General features: G+C 38.3%; 1 protein-coding gene across 1 annotated transcript in view; it reads right to left on the reverse strand.

Moving 5' to 3' along the window:
* antxr1b (ANTXR cell adhesion molecule 1b) overlaps positions 1-16666 on the reverse strand; it is a 35829-nt gene that overhangs the window by 13504 nt on the left and 5659 nt on the right. The window contains exons 2-14 of the mRNA XM_053476296.1: positions 12680-12751; positions 10546-10617; positions 10306-10387; positions 10179-10212; positions 8563-8642; positions 8309-8377; positions 7758-7838; positions 6338-6398; positions 5585-5683; positions 2695-2764; positions 1254-1428; positions 1014-1109; positions 200-241 (exon numbers count right to left, since the gene is read on the reverse strand). Coding sequence (XP_053332271.1) covers positions 200-241; positions 1014-1109; positions 1254-1428; positions 2695-2764; positions 5585-5683; positions 6338-6398; positions 7758-7838; positions 8309-8377; positions 8563-8642; positions 10179-10212; positions 10306-10387; positions 10546-10617; positions 12680-12751 — 1033 coding nt within the window. The remainder of the gene's footprint in view (positions 1-199; positions 242-1013; positions 1110-1253; positions 1429-2694; positions 2765-5584; positions 5684-6337; positions 6399-7757; positions 7839-8308; positions 8378-8562; positions 8643-10178; positions 10213-10305; positions 10388-10545; positions 10618-12679; positions 12752-16666) is intronic.

Below are 16666 nucleotides of genomic sequence, written 5' to 3' on the forward strand. Positions count from 1 at the left end.
GGAATGTGCAATCAATGAAGATTGACCACCAGGCCGGTCAAATTTAGCCATAAAACCTCCAAAACTAAATTGCCCAGTGTTTCAGATTCATTGTCCAACCCCTGTATGTGAGTGAGTGTGTGTGTGTGTATGTGTGTGTGTGTGTGTGTGTTGGGGGGGGAGTGGGGGGTGGGGGGTGCGTGGGAGAATTGCATCTCACCGAGCTCTCCTCTATGACAGGTGGAGGCGGTTCATGGATAACCTGTTGGGACAAAAGTGTCATTTTAAGAAACTTGATTTAAAAAAAAAAGCCAATAACTAATAATTCTAAGCTCATTATTAACAAAATTTTGCATTTTCAAATACATATTACATTTGTACTCAAATAAAAAAGAAATTCTATACTTTTGCAAGACTATTTCCAAATTCCATTTAAGTCCTTTTAATACTTTTTTGGTTGTTAATTAAAACGAATTTAATTTGATTTATGATGACTTAGTAAATGGAGAAAAACTGTTTTAGAACCTTTAGACCCTTAGTGTATTACAGTAGGTCAACAAAGGGTGTTCAAACCCATCCGGGACTTGTGATGAAGAACAAGAGACGTAGCTATCTGTGGGAACCAACGCCACCTTCACATTACAGGAACTCAGCTGGGAGTTAGTAACACATCCCCCGTATAGTCCTGACCTCACGCCAGACCATTTCCACATGTTAGGAGTTGCTGGGAGGCCAGCGTTTCAGACGTGAAGGAGGTAGTCTAATCATGGCTCCAGCATACTAAGAAAACTTTCTACCTTTATGATATCTAAGCACTCTCATAACTGATTTAGTTATTCTATTATATCAAGAGTCCCGGTTTGACTTGAACACCACCGGTTTGACTTGTATTTAGAGAACTGGGGAAAAACACCATCTTAGCTAATCTGATTTGACGGATTAATAGAGAGGATCTAAAAGTTGTCATGGTAAATACTCTATTATAAGAGAGAGAGAGAGAGAGAGAGAGAGAGATGCACAGGTGATGGACTGACCACAGTGCAGCAGAGCGGCCAGAACCACCAAATCAGGCTCAGAATCACCAACAGCAGAAGGACGAGTAGAGCAATGGCCAACACTGTCCCACCCATCTGCACACACACACACACACACACACACACACACACACACACATACAGAGTCATTTCCACTGATGGTTATACTCATATCAGAGCGATAGATACTTGACGTGTGTGTGTGGGTGTGTGTGTGGGTGTGTGTGTGTGTGTACTAACTGTACAGACTGATGGTGGAGGAGCGTTATTGTCCAGCATAGCTGCAGTGGTGAGGTCTGCGGTAGTGGAGGTGCTGAGAGTTTGGACCGTATTCATGCAGCCGTGTGCTGAAATACTGACCGAGCTGGAGATAAAACTTACGCCATCGTTCAGACTGACGAAGAGCGACGCAGATCTAAAGGTGAGAGGAAAAAAGAACAACATTTATTAACCAAATACAGTATGATACATTTCTGCAAACCCACTTATAATGCAAGTCTGAGGATAGATGTTAAATGCTTAAAAGTGAATAAAAAAAAAATACACATATTGATTTCTAACAGTGTCTTTAAATGAGACAAGTCTCTTTTCTTTCGGAAATAGTTCAGTCTATGAAAGAATGAGATATACTTAATGCTTTATTAACAAGCGTGCTAGCAAATTAGACAATTTACACAAACATCTGTTTAAATGTCTCTCACTCATCGTCTATAACGCTTATGCTGTATACAGGGTCGTGGGGGGTTGGGGGAGGGGGCTGGAGCCTATCCCAGGGCACGAGGCGGGGTACACCCTACAAGCAATTTGGGAACGCCAGTTATTTTAATGTGCATGTCTTTGGACTGTGGGAGGAAACCTGAGAACCCTGTGGAAACCCACCAAGCATAGGGAGAACACGCAAACTCCATGTACACAGACCGAAAAGGGACTCGAACCCGGAACCTGAAAGTGCAAGGTGACAACGCTAACCACTAAATCACTCTGCCGCCTAATGTTAACTATGTTAAGTGCTGTTGAATTATTCATTCTGAAAGCTTACAACCTTATACCAGTAGCTCTGACAAATCACAGGATTATATCTAACCTTTCTTATCAAGTCAGGATTTGAGTGGCACAGGTTAGTTTTGCTCTATAACCAATAGAGTGAACCGTATGAACTGTATGGGTTACACGATAACATGACCAGCTGTGTTTCTTGGATTGTTTCGTTAACATCACAAGACAATCAATGGCTAATATAACACGAGCGATTACTGGAAAGAGTGTGTTTTAGGGAAATTCACCTTCATTCACAACAGACATATTATGCAAAAATGAGATTTTTTCCCCCTGTTGTGACCTCATATAAGAAATTCCCTCATGGGCTTGTTGCTTACAGAACCACATGTTTGGAGAATCAGAAGGTCTTTGAAGCATGAAAAAAACATTATCTGAGGGGTATTTCAGCAGGAGCATTAACACACACACACACACACACACACACACACACACACACACACACACACAGTTTTACAGGTAAGCATGTTTCCAAAACAGATTAGTAACTATGGTTTAAGCAGTATTTATCGGCCAAAATTTATGGGGACTTCACTTGGCTGTGTTTCTTTCCACTAAAGATTTATTTATTACATAAAAAAAAAAAAAAAAAAGATTTGCAGGGGGCTCAAGAGGCTACACTTACGTCCCGTCCTCCATCAGCACAGGAGCTGGACAAAGTAAGTATGTGTCCTCCACAGCGAGAGGCCTCTTCACTGCATGCACAGACACACACACACACACACACACAGGTTATTTATAGTTAGTACAGTAAAAGTGCACTTCCTCCCACTCTGTCTGAAGTGAATCACAAAACAGACCTTTAAAAAAAAAAGCAGTTTAAGTGAAACACCCACAGATTTAGAGACCTTTACTCTTAATGCAGTCGGCCAAGATGTCTTAGATCACGTTACTTCATTTTGCTCAAAAGCTGCAAGAATAATAGCTAGCAATTAATAAATAATAATAAACGATAAGAGCTGTCAGTTTCGGTTTATGCAAAGTTGTTGCATAAATGCTTGTTATCTACATTACTCCTGTAGCACGAGTACAAGACTACAGAAAATGAACAACGTATATACAGTACAGAATAAATATATTAGGAACCAATTCTCACACTCGAGCATTCCACAAGCAAGAAACGTTTTTACACACACACACACACACACACACGGTTCTACATTCCTTTCTGTAATGTGATGGTGTTTAAGTGCATTAGCAGCTGGATGAATGAAGGCAGCCAAATTCAGAAGAGATTAGTGGCTTTTTGAAGACTGCACTCCTTCCCCGTTCACTTCCAAAACAAATCGAACTCTTTCTCTTATTTCTCCAGAGCGAAAACCCCATCCAGACATTTTCTTCCTCGATTTATAACCAGCACACAGGCATCTCTACCCTTTTATGCAGACTGCAATTTCAGCGGTGCGGTTTGGTTAAAAAGATGTGAAAAGCTGTCCTGTGCGGCTCTGCGGAAAGCAAAAACGGCATCTACCTTCTTCAATGTCATACGTTTTTCCTTTTCCTTTTTCCTCTCTCTCTCTCTCTCTTTTTTTGTTGGAATCTAAAATCTGCTTTCCTTTATTCAAACCTGAATAAAATGATTGGGTCTGAGAGTTTGAGGGCACATACGAGAGATACTTTTATTCCTGCAGTTTTGTCTCAACTTTGATTTTATCAGTTCTCACTGATAAAAATGCGTCTCTCTGATTAGGACTGAGCAGCAAAGCCAACGACATTATAGTGAATCAGATTCAAAACTACAGGACTGCGCAAAAGTGAGAGTCAGCTCTCATCTCTCCATATCAAATAAAATTCAATTATGTAGATGTAATTATGTAAATTAAAGAAATAGGACTTTCAGGTTGCAAAATGCCTAAAGAAACTCCAAGATAAACCGAAAACTGGTTGTTTATGTAACAACCTCAGCAGCGACCTCATTTCCCCTCTCGTCTGTTCCAACCGCTCAGCATTCATCATCACCAGTACACTAATCACCGGCCTGATCATCTGTCATCATCTGCACCGGTTTTCCCACTGGTTCCTGACCTTAGTTAGGTTTTTTTACGCTTGAATGGTTCAAGTCACTGTGTGGCTTAAAACATTCCTCTGAAACTGCTCAGGTCAGGTCAAAATGATTTTGCCAAAATGAGAGCCAAAAAGTCTTTCAGGATGGTTGTGGAACTATTCCTCATGACTGCATTCAAATAAAGAATGTCGGACTCTTTTGCAGCAAAATACTTTAAAGAAAGGAGCGGTGGGTTAAGACTTCTGCTCAGTATGTATAATAGGGTATCTCACAATTTTCATGAGCATGCCAAATCAATCTTGAAACTTTCTTTTAAATAAAACCCAAAGGGCACAGATCCGTGCCAGCAAAAAGGCATAGGTCCCTGACGACAAAAAAAAGTGCATATATGGAAGTGTTACTGGTGTGTGTTAACAGAGAGGCAACACCGCAAGTAGACTAGAACTAATGTGATTTATTTGATAGCATGACGTGCATAAATGTTCATTCAGAGAAAATATCAGAGTAAATAAATATGTTCATAAATCTACATCAGTTTCACCGGTCAGTGATTACATCTTTTTTTTCTAGCTGATGACTTTTAACAATTACACACCTACTTTTGTGAACTAAAGACCTAAATTTTAGTTTCGTATAAAGCAAGTAGTGATAACAAATCAGCAAGAAAGCCACATCTGGGATAAAGCCTGAACTTAAAAAATACCACAAAAATAAGCCAATTTTGAAAGCCTATACCACTTGCTAATGGATCTCCTGGACCGTGCACCCTGACCAGGGTCAGTCCCCTCGCTTTTTTAATGATTAGTTGTCCTGTAATAAACCTGCATTCCTATGTTTTCACTGTCAATAAGCACTCTGATTATAATTCTTGCATTCTATAGATTCTCTCTCTCTCTATATATATATATATATTATACAGTATATACCCCTAGGGTGCTAAGTAAATCGGTATCAGGTGTTAATGTATAGGATACCACAATTAACATGGTACCAGCTGAACCAAACATTTGGATTGTGCAGAATAACAGAACCCAGCTGTAAGAACAAAAACTACCTTCATTTCTTTATACAAACCCTCTGCTCCACTATTGCAATAATCTTAGCGTTTCACTAATGTTTGGTACCATTAACATAGAAAGTTTTCCAGGACGCCGAGGCCATGATCGGACACTTCCAGATTCATCTCTGAAATACCGGCCTCCCAGGAACTCCCTCAATGGGCGCTTACAGATGCAATCTGTCAATTTTCAAGGATCAGTGGTTCCACTTGATGAATGTTCACAGGAACCAGTGCAGGGGAATCCGAGCCACCTTAGCTATTCACAGACGTACGGTGTTCTTTAAAATGTTTGCACCATTATAATGTTTCCTGCGCCTAAAAGTCTAATCACCTGCGCCTTCATTCATGAGGAACGTTCTGGTTTGACTTGAACAATCTTTGTTGTGATGTAGGACCATGATAGATGTACATTATTAGTATTATTATTTCTCTTTTTGGACAAGCACTTACTGACAGTAAAGGTGTCATTAATGTGGAAACTGCACAACACTCGTCTCTCATCTCTCGCATGGAGGAAACCGTTTCCTCTCACCACCACCTGGAAGGATTCTGCAATACAACAAGAGCAACAGACAAAACATCTTAAGAACTTTTTATCATACCAGATCCATGTCTTGTCCAGTTCTCCTGATCATTCAGTGTAAGCAACAGGAAGTAGGAAGTTATTTCTGATCAATCTTGCATTTCATTCAGGAGACAGATTTTGACAAACACTGCAGTTTTATACTTTGGATGTAAAATCAGTGTCCAGGAAAGAGCGTAAGGACGGTTCATTTCCAAAGATTCCTTATTTCCACCAAATTTAAAGGCAGTATAATTTTTATGCCTTTACGTCATTAATCTGTTCACTGGATGAAAGTTCTATGAATGCCTGGAAAAACAAATTGCAATATTAAGCTGTAAAATATTCAGCTGGCTTGTTAAGGTGAACAGAATTATTGGATTTCCTCTGCTGGAAAGGATAAATGGAGCCAAAGCAAGGAACCTTAGAAGACCCCTTTGTCATAATGCCTGAAAAACGCTGCTCAAAACTTCAGCCTAACTAAGCAGATGTGTTCTAAATGAAATACAGATATAGAGAAATAATTCCAGTAAATAAAATTCATTGCAGATGCAATAATATATTAATAGGCATATTACATAAACATTAGTCCGGTTTCGTACACAGTAGGTTTTTACTGTAATACATTTGTCTTCGCTCACCTCCGGCACATATAGTTGAAGGCTCAACAGATAATATTTCTATGCACGATCTCTTCAGGATCTGAAATAGAGAAGATAAAGACATACCGCGGTTGTCTGAAATGTAAATGTGAAGAGTTTTTTTTTTTTTTTTTCATCCAAGATAGCTTGCATGGAATACCAGTGTTAATTACGGTGTTTGTAGGACTGTAACAATAGATTGTGACATGATTAAAAACATTGTAAGCATTAAATCAAATCGAAATGGTGAAGCCATTATTGGCTGCAGAAATTATCTTTAATCAATAATCAGTTCCGACCAAGCAATCTGATTTAACAGAAGGTATTACAGAAGAATTACAGCATTACATTAAATGTCGGTCGCAGAATGGGTAAAAGTATCCATAATCCACATTCAAAAATAAATTAAAAAAACACCTGATAACGATATATCATTTTAAACCACACTTTTTCAAAATTTATTTATTAATTAACACTTAATGATTGCTTTTAAGCTACCAAGCTTCCAACACAAGGCTGAATCCCAAATCCCTCACTAACACCTAATTAAGGGCACTACTACTGTAAGTGTATTGGATAAGTGATTGTACACCCTAGCGCACTACATAACAGCATGACCTCGAGCGTTTATACTGTATAAGTACAGTACAACAGTGAACTATGGTATGTTAGCTAAGAAAACTTTAGCTAACATACGTTAGTTGAATTGATGATTGTTTACACCACCAAGTGAGATGCTTAATATCGGAATAAAGGAAATGTTAAAGTTTATTAGTATGCTTTAATACATTCGATAACTTAGCTTGTGTTATAAAATTATGATGCTAACTGTTATTACTCCATGATGTAGGGTAAACTGTGGCTCAGTGGTAGGTTCCTCGCCTGTCATGCTGAAGGCCTGTGTTCAATTCCCACCCACTGCCCAAACCCCAACCGCTGGATGTACAGTAGTGTAGTGGATGTAGCGGGTTCCAAGCCCGGATAAAATGGGAGGGTTGCATGCGGCGTAAAACCTGTGCCAAGTTGTTGTGCGACCCCTTATTGAAAGCAGCCAAAAGATAGATAGGGTACAAACATACAAACATAGGGTAAACTGTAGATAAAGTGCATGATATAAATATATAAATATGGCTTGTCTACAAAAAGAGGATTCTGGCCTAATGTAGCTTTTACATATTTGACATCATGTTTACTAAAATTAATTAAGTATGCAGTGTACTTCATTTTATTAAATTAACTTAACAGACGTATTCATTTTTAACCATTATTTACCATTATGCATTTTGTTCATCATTCATATTTTACTTAAGTGGAAATTCTGCTCCTGATGTTGATATATATAAATCTATTTTTTCAGCCAGTGGGAAAGTCAGCATTTTTTTTTTTTTTTTGAACTGGAAAAAGTGATTTGGCTGCTTACTGAGTCGATGATATCTTGCAGCGCCTCGAATCCATCATTCACAGGAAAGACATGATCCTCACTGCCTGCGATTGTAGCCAGCTACGAAGGACAAAAAGAAAAGCATGCTATTAAATATATTAAATATGTAGCATGAGTGGTCCTGATTTACACGTGTGTAGATATTTCTGGTACTACTTCCCATTCTGCTGGTTTCTGTGTGTGAGGGAGTGTGTTACAGTCAATCACTAACATTTAACACAGAGTATCTTAACCTTATAACCTTCTCATGTAAGGTTTCGTCATTGAATCATTCAGACTCCCTCATATTATGGACTCTGCCTGAGTTTCATATGTTACATCATACGAGAATGTGTAAAGATTTACATTTCTAACATATAGGAAAGAAGATTGGATTTTGACATTATAATCAAATTATTTTAGCCATATTGGGGAGGCAGGCTGCAAAAAAAAAAAAAAAGCAGTGAATTCTTTTTAAGACAAGTTTACAGATAGATCAAATTTGCTCAACAGAGTGGAACTGAATTTATTATCCAACTTGAATATCTTACCTGCGTGTCATTAAAGTCCTTCACTCCGACGCAGTACACCGTGGCTCCGAGCTGACGTGACCGTCCTGCCTGTTAAACACAATACCTTATTTAGATGAATTCAAAAAAAACTTTATTGGGAATATTGGGATGTGTGGTTGGGACAAGTCCATAATGGGCTGCTGGTGCTGCTGACTTTTTATTGCTTAATTTGTTCTTAAGTATGTCACTGTCTACAATAAATGTGAGCAACCTTTATCTTGACAGTATCTCACCTCTCTCGCTGCCAGATCAAACTGGGTCTCACGTAACTCTCCATCTGTCAGCGCGATGATGACGCTTGCTTTTCGATAACCTGCAAACAGAACACCTGTTAATACTTACTAATACGACTGTTTTAATATTTACTGTCCTGTATTTGAACTTTAAATGCTATGGCAGTAATCCATCCATCTATCGGGAAACCTCTGTAGTCTAACTAGGGACCGGGGAGGCCAATGGTAACCACTGAATTTATTCCCATTTTTAAAACCATGGTAGGATTTCCGCACACTACGGGCTATTTGGAAACACCATTTAGCCTAATCTGCATGTCTTTGGACTGTGGGAGGAAACGGTGGTGCCCGGAGGAAACCCACCAAGCACGAGAAGAACATGCAAACTCCATGTACACAGACCCCAAGGCAGGAATCGAATCCGAACCTTGGAGGTTCAAGGTGACAGCGCTAACTTGTACGCCACCATGGCAGTAATAATGTATTGGAGTCATGATATACCCTAAACAGATTACGACAACTTTTATCCATCCCTCTAGAACCTCTAGACCTCCCAGGTCATTATCATTGTATCCATTCCCATTTTATGACTGTGGTAGGACCTCTAGCCAACATTCACGCGTGCATTAAAACATTATGGGCAGGTTGGGCACGCCAATTATCTGCATGTCTTTGGGCTATGGGAGGAAACCAGAGTTTCCGGAGGAAACCCACCAAGCACAGGAAGAACTTGCAGACTCCATGTACACAGAAACCCAACCCTAGAGGTGCAAGACTAAAATTTCGGTGCTTTTTACATGTGGGAAAAGTTGAAGGAACTGTGTTGCTAGGCAACCAGAAAACATGTCCATTAGATTTAGCTAGTACACCTTAAACCTTTTAGATACAAACGATGTAAAGGGACAGGGACAATAAACACAAGCTAAAGCCATCAGAAATATCACCTTTCCATGTAGCATCTAGCTCTTAAGGGCTTGACCATGAAGAAAAACAGCAACAGTGTTGACCAAAAACATGAACTACACAACAGCAGGTCATTCATGTGGAATTATTACAGAAATATGAACAGAACATTAACCACAAGAGGCGTTCAAGTCAAACCCCGATGTAAATGAAGGTATAAAAACTGATAGACGTTTATAGAATACTTTAAGCACAGTACTGTGATGAGACTCTTTAACATAGTAAATCATCCGAATGGTGCAAACATTTAATAAATGGCCCCACATTACAGGAACTCAGCTGGGAGTTTTTGCCATATCCCCTGTACAGACCTGACTTTGCTCCAAGACAATTCCATATGTTCGGGGCATTAAGAGGTTTCTGGGAGGCCAGTGTTTCAGACGCGAAGCAGGCAGTCCAATCAAGAGAAAACCAATCATGAGTTCCGTTTTTCTGCACAATCAAAAGTCTTGGTTTGACTTGAACACCCATCGTAAATAAAGAAATAGCAACATGTATAATAATAACATGTGTAAATACGCAGACAAAATGTTAGAATCTTTTATATAACTTAAGCAGACACTTGGCATTGGGTGTTACTGTGGGTTTAACTTTTAAAAATTACTTAAGTACTTTTAATGCATTTTTTTCCCCTTCGCATTATCACCACTTACCATCACCACTTGCGTAATAAATCTGCTCACTCGCCTGTAAAAGAGCAAAGCATTTTTTTTTATTAGGACAAAGATATGGATCAGGGGAAACAGAGAGAGACGAGAGACAGACAGGAGACTTTCTTACCCGCTCGAATCCTTTGTGCATGAAAGTGTCTCCACCTGGTAAAACTCTCTGTAGTTCTTCTAGTCCTGCTCGTATCTGATCCCTAACACACACACACACACAGACTTTATTTAAGAATAAACTGTTTATTAATCTAAACCATTCTATTAAGTCACTCTATTCTAAACAGAACAGATAATAAAATGAAGAACACGTCTGATAGTTTGTGAGGCCACGTTGACCTGGACCTCTTGTTTTCACCTGTCTTCTGTGAGCTTCATCAGTGTTCTGCCTTCTGTCGAAAAAACGATGAAGGACATCCGGAGCTTAGGACTGAAAGAGAGAGGGAGAGAGATTGAGTGAGGCGTTAAAACTGTATCTAAGAGTTATCGTAAGTTCTGCTCTTATTGCAGCTTCTTCTTTTCACGATCACTATCATAACTAAATATGGCCAAAGTCAACTGTTTAAAGATGGATTTTGGTGCTCGAGGGTAAAATCCATCTAACTATGCTGATGAAATTGAGCTGCATTAAATAAGAGGAGGCTTATATAAAACAGAACGAGGGATAAATAGACAGCTGAAATTGACAAACCAGATGTTCGTTTTACTCGTCAGCTGTTACTTATTAGGATGAAATTGAATAAAATTTCTTCTATCAAATACTAGAATTTGGGACGCAGCTATGTATATGCCAAGTAAAGACGCTAATAATGATGGAAAATGTGGTAACTATGGTTAAAGGGTGTGGTCAGGGCGGAGTTCAAGAAGCAGCACGGACAAAATACACAATCCGGGTGGCAGTGCCAGACCCTGACGCACTGCTCCTGCTCTGCAGACCTGCTTTATTCATCCTGATACTCTGCTTCTGAGTGGAGCTTTCTGTATTTCAACCTCAACTTCTCCCTTTACATGGTCCCACATGCACACCCTAAAGACCTGACAAACTGTCCTGTTCTTGTCTCAGAAGTCTTATTCACAATGTGCTCATATGAACATTCTATGCCTGCATTCTGTAACAGTTTATAATCCTGATATCGTTCCTTTTAAGGCATACTAATGGGCTGCCACATAAACTAACACATTATCATGTGTATATAATAAATATAATTTATTATATGAACTTAATGAGATGAATGTGAATTAGCTACGTACTTAAGAGTCTAACTCTGAAATAACCTTACACCGATCAGCCATAACATCAACACCACCATCAGGTGAACTGAACATCAATAACTTTATACCACGCCAACCAAAGGCCAGCTGTCTGGTCTGATCCCACAGAAAAGCTAATGCAGCACAAATCGCTCAATGAAAAAACTCAATGCAGACTATAAAAAGAAGGACACCAGACATTGGGCCCAGCAGGCTCATTTCAATCAATCACCCATGAATACACTAAGAAACTAGTCCGACCAACTGAGGCCCCACCCCACAACACACCAACACACCCCAGATCTAAGGTCAATGATGTCATGGTGCCAGATGCCACAGCGCACCCGCAGAGGCCCTGCGAAGCCACTGAGTGGGCGTTGTTAGCTTAGTGGTTATTGTATTAACTACTCATTAGAAGGTCCCAGGTTAACACCAGTAGCACAAATCGTAAGTGTAAGTGGCCCTGGAAAAAAATGTCTGCCAAATGCCATAAATATACTGGTGGAATCTGGGGTAGCTCAGTGATTAAGGTGTTGGACTACAGTTTGGAAGGTCCCAGATTTAAACACAAGCACCACCAGATTGCCACTGTGGGGCCCTTAAGCAGGGCCCTTAACCCTCAATTGCTCAAATGTAAATAAATAAATAAAAAAAACAGATAAAATGTAAGTCTGCCAAATGCATTTGCTAAATGCTCAAATGTAAATGCACAAGGGAAACGTTTTATTGTTATGACTAATCTGTGTATATTACTGATATTCTATTTTGATATTCTATTCTATTCTATTCTATTATTGACCCTGCATCTTTAGTTAAAAAATACTAATACAAAAATTAGCCTTAATTAGTGTTTTATAATAAGACTAACACAATAATTGACAGTATTATAGACTAACATAGGAAATCACTAGGACTGATTTGCTTATAAAGTATATTTTTTGGTGATTTTCTTTGTTTGACTAACATAAAGTACTTTGGTGATAGGTCCATTGCATCTATATAAGTTAACCAAAAGGGAATTCTCATATTCATGAATGTTAGCCTGTTTTTTTGCTTACTTTTTTTTTTACTCTGTCCAGTAAATTAAGCTAATTACAGTAAATGGTTAATCCTCAGTGCTACAGTACCCAACATGAGTTAACACTGCTAAATAACAATAAGCCCTCATGACAAGTTCTTTCAGAAAAGAATTAATGTCTGGTTGACATTTCAAAACCATTTTAAAACCTTCAAAATCTCACCTGATGAATTTGTGTGCCAGATGATCCACGAAGTAATAAATCTCATTCCAGTGATGTTGAACACTTCCAGACCTGAACACAACAACAAGAATGATTAATTTTTAACATATGGGTAAAAACTTTACCATTTTTAAATCAGATGGGTTTACTTGTACACTTTGTACTATTTGACACCGGCACCTCCAGAGGGCCAAATACCTGATGGGTACATGGAATCATACACTTTCCTTCCTACCAGGAACACCCGTCACTCTGGAATAGGGTCAATCTGGACTCATCAGAAAACATGACCTTTATGCTTTCTAACAAATTCCAGCCTTTTTCTTTCTAGTAGCTCAAAGGGTTTAGGAAATGAGTTACTGATTCAAGCCCCAGTTCCCCCAAGTTGCTTTTGGTGGACCCTTTAGCATGGCTTAACCTGATCTTCTCCAGGGATGCCATATCATGGCTGACCCTGCGCTCTCACCCCAGCTATGCAAAAAATGAACTTCACTGTGCAGTAATGTATATGTGACAAATAAAGGTTTAACTTAAGTAAAAAGTGATTTTCTTATGGCCATACAACATTCTGTTGACACCAATTTAAATGGTTTCAGAAAAGGAGTTTACTTTAGTTTACTTAGTTGTTTTCTTTGTTTGATGCAGCACAATAATTTGACTCTGGTGAACTGAATATCACCAATTATATACGACACAGACCAAAGGCCAACTTTCTGGTCTGATCCGACAGAAAAGCTAATGCAGAACAAATCCTCAATAAAAACTCAATGCGCAGGAACTCCACCGCACACAATGCATGAGGCCCAGCAGGCTCAATCCAATCAAGCAGCCATGGGATGCACCAGACAAACAAGGTATTATATTATATTATATTATATTATATTATATTATATTATATTATATTATATTATATTATATTATATTATATAAACCTAATTTATCCTTAGATTAGATAAAAATACTAACACAAAAAATTGACAGTGAGCCTTAATTAGTGTTTTTTGTTTTTTTTTTTTTTTTTAAACAGACTGACACAATAATTGATAGTATGATGAGCTAATATACTGTAGGAAATTACATAAGCCTAGTAAGCATGTTAGACAGAAAAGGTCCACCAACTTACATTAAAAGTAGAATGTTAACACTAGAAACAATTTCATAAAAAGCCTAACCTGACTTATCTTGGGAAAAAAAACTTTCAAATTCATGGAAAATAGCATATGATTTCCATCCATCTAGAAACCTCTGTACTAGGGACCGTGGAGGCCAATGGTGATTACCACTGTATTTACTCCCATTTTTATGCCCAAGGTAGGACTTGCCGTCATCATTCACACACTATAACACTAATTAGCCTAACCTGCATGTCTTTGGACTATGGGAGGAAACCGGAGTATTCAGAGGAAACCCAGCAAGCACTGGGAGAACATGAAAACTCCATGCACTTCAGGCAGGGCTTCAAACCCGAACCCTGGAGGTGCAAGGTGACAGTACTTAGCATTACGCCACCACGCTGCCTAAATAATATTTAGCTTTACACCAAATGGGTTTACTCTGAAACTAATGATATAGCACAGATTAGCTTTTTGTCAAGGTTGTACATATGCTAGAGTATACACACGGCTATTAAAGGTATACACGGCTAGCATAAAGGTACTGTGCTATCTATAAATGTGCTTAAGACAAGAGTTTAAATTTAGTTAAATAGATAAATAGATAAAATCATCCTTTTACGAAAGTCAGGATTGTTTTTTAACTGTTTTGGTGATGACTCAAGTGATAAATGCACATTAATCTTCCTTGTATTTGTTTTTTTCTGACCACAAAATATGACTGAATAAGGAAAGAAAAATCCCAGAATCATTGAAAGGATGAGTGTTTGTGTTCTTATGAAATTAATGGTTGTATCTACTTGCACAACAGAAACATTTGGCAAAAATATATTTTTGATCTGATCATATGATGTGAGACAGAACGTCCTATTTCTACATGCCTGAGGACAAAAATAGTCATGAAGAACAAAAAAAAGGGGGTGTCTGGTTTGGTAGTCTTGGCTGTTTTCAGTCTGTGTGCGGTGCAGATGGATCAGACAGCAATTTTCGCCTTACCTCAGTGAATTTGGAAGAAAACCTCTTTTTTTTTTTTTTTTTTTTTACACATGGCACATTCATTTGTTGCGGCTGCTCTGCTAAAGAAGTTATTAAACTGAGAGTTTCAGTAGCTGAAAATGCATTCAAGGGTAATATGATATGTTTTTAATAGTCACAGTTTTTAGTACAGCATTTTTGGGACACATTAAACACACTGCTATTAAAAACACTTGTGAAAGTTAGCTCATTCAAACTAGCATTATAGTAAACAGGCTAACCACAAACTAGCATGATAGCATCGAGCTGATTAGGCACTAGCCTGCTTTTCAAGCTCTGTGAAATTTAAAGAGTTTATTTTTAAATGTTTGGTGCATAATAAGCTAAATTCTTTTAAAACAATTTAAAAAGAATGTCACAGCTGGTTATTATTTTGAGTAAGCTTTGTCAGAATGTTGGACAAAATAGTGCTACGTAGCATTTGGCTAAAATGTGTAAAAGAATAGCAAGAACAGCCATATATTATTTACTATTATGTAACTCACTCATTCTCTATACCATTTATAATGTTCATGGGAATTGCCTCGTGCCTATACCAGGGGACTAAGGGCATGAGGCAGGGTTCATCCTGAATATGTGCCAATCCATTGCAGGGCACACAGGCACATGTTACAGACATTTTGTAACTTTTAATTTGCCTAATCCTCATGTCTTTGGAAGAAAACTCACTAAGCATGGGGAGAACATGCCAACTTCATGCAAACAGACTTAAGGACTATGGAAGGAAACCGGAGTATCCGGAGGAAACCCAGCAAGCACTGGGAGAACATGAAAACTCTATTCACTTAGGCAGGGATTCGAACCCGAACCCTGGAGGTGCAAGGTGACAGTAATTCAAGGTGACAGTAATTTAAGGTGACAATAATTCATTAATCCCTCCACCCTGGTGTTGCAAGGCCACAGAGCTAACCATTTCGAAATGTAAACTTAAACTAAGTATGTGGATATAATGATAAATAACCATTCCATTGTGAAAGGACTAAGCACTGAGAGAATTATTATAATCCTGTTATAAAGCTCATTGGGAATTCTGTTATTTTGGAATTGAGCCCTGGCTTTAGTAATGCACTGATGTCATGAATGAAAAAAAAAAAAAAAATCCAAATGTCAGGTTATATAATACTTGCATGAAGCCATTGCTCTGTAGAGTTAATGGTTTAGAAATAACACAATTAAAATGCCTCTCTGTGTGTATTGTGAGTCATCCATCTGTGCTAGCAAACATTGATTGGATTTTTGGGTGCAATAAGCCATGATAAATGAGCTAGATTTGGAGTCTTGGGATTTTAATCAGCAGTGATATTTATGATTTATGAGAGAAAATATCCAATAAAATATTTTGTCTTGAGCTTATCGGAAAGTAAATTAGAACCATCAGGATAAAATGGAGCAAATGAACTGTTTTTGATTTTAAAAAAGGTTAACAAAACTGGGTTAGAACACATTGAATATTTATTTTTAAGACAAATGATAAAAAGGTAAGTCAGAACATGGTTCAGGTAAGTGTACAAGTTAAACTGGGTCATTCAAGCTGAGCTGCTTTAGTTAATGCTAGATTTCAGTAAAGCTGAGTTGTGGAAATGTTCACTGTTTAAAATGCTTTATGAATATAATTGAAACATCCATACAAATTTAAAACAAAGGTTTTAAAGGAGCTCTAGTAACTCCCATTAATGTAGTTAATGTTCTAGGCCATCAAACCGGGATACTTGGATACTATCAAGGTAGAAGATTTTCTCAGTACGCTGAAGCCATGATAAGCGTTCACCCTGTGACTTCAGACTGCCCGCTTCATGTCCGAAATTCTGGCCCCCAGGAACTCTTTTAATGAGAAGCTCAG

The sequence above is a fragment of the Clarias gariepinus genome, chromosome 17 (assembly GCF_024256425.1).
Source record: "Clarias gariepinus isolate MV-2021 ecotype Netherlands chromosome 17, CGAR_prim_01v2, whole genome shotgun sequence".
NCBI lineage: Eukaryota > Metazoa > Chordata > Actinopteri > Siluriformes > Clariidae > Clarias > Clarias gariepinus.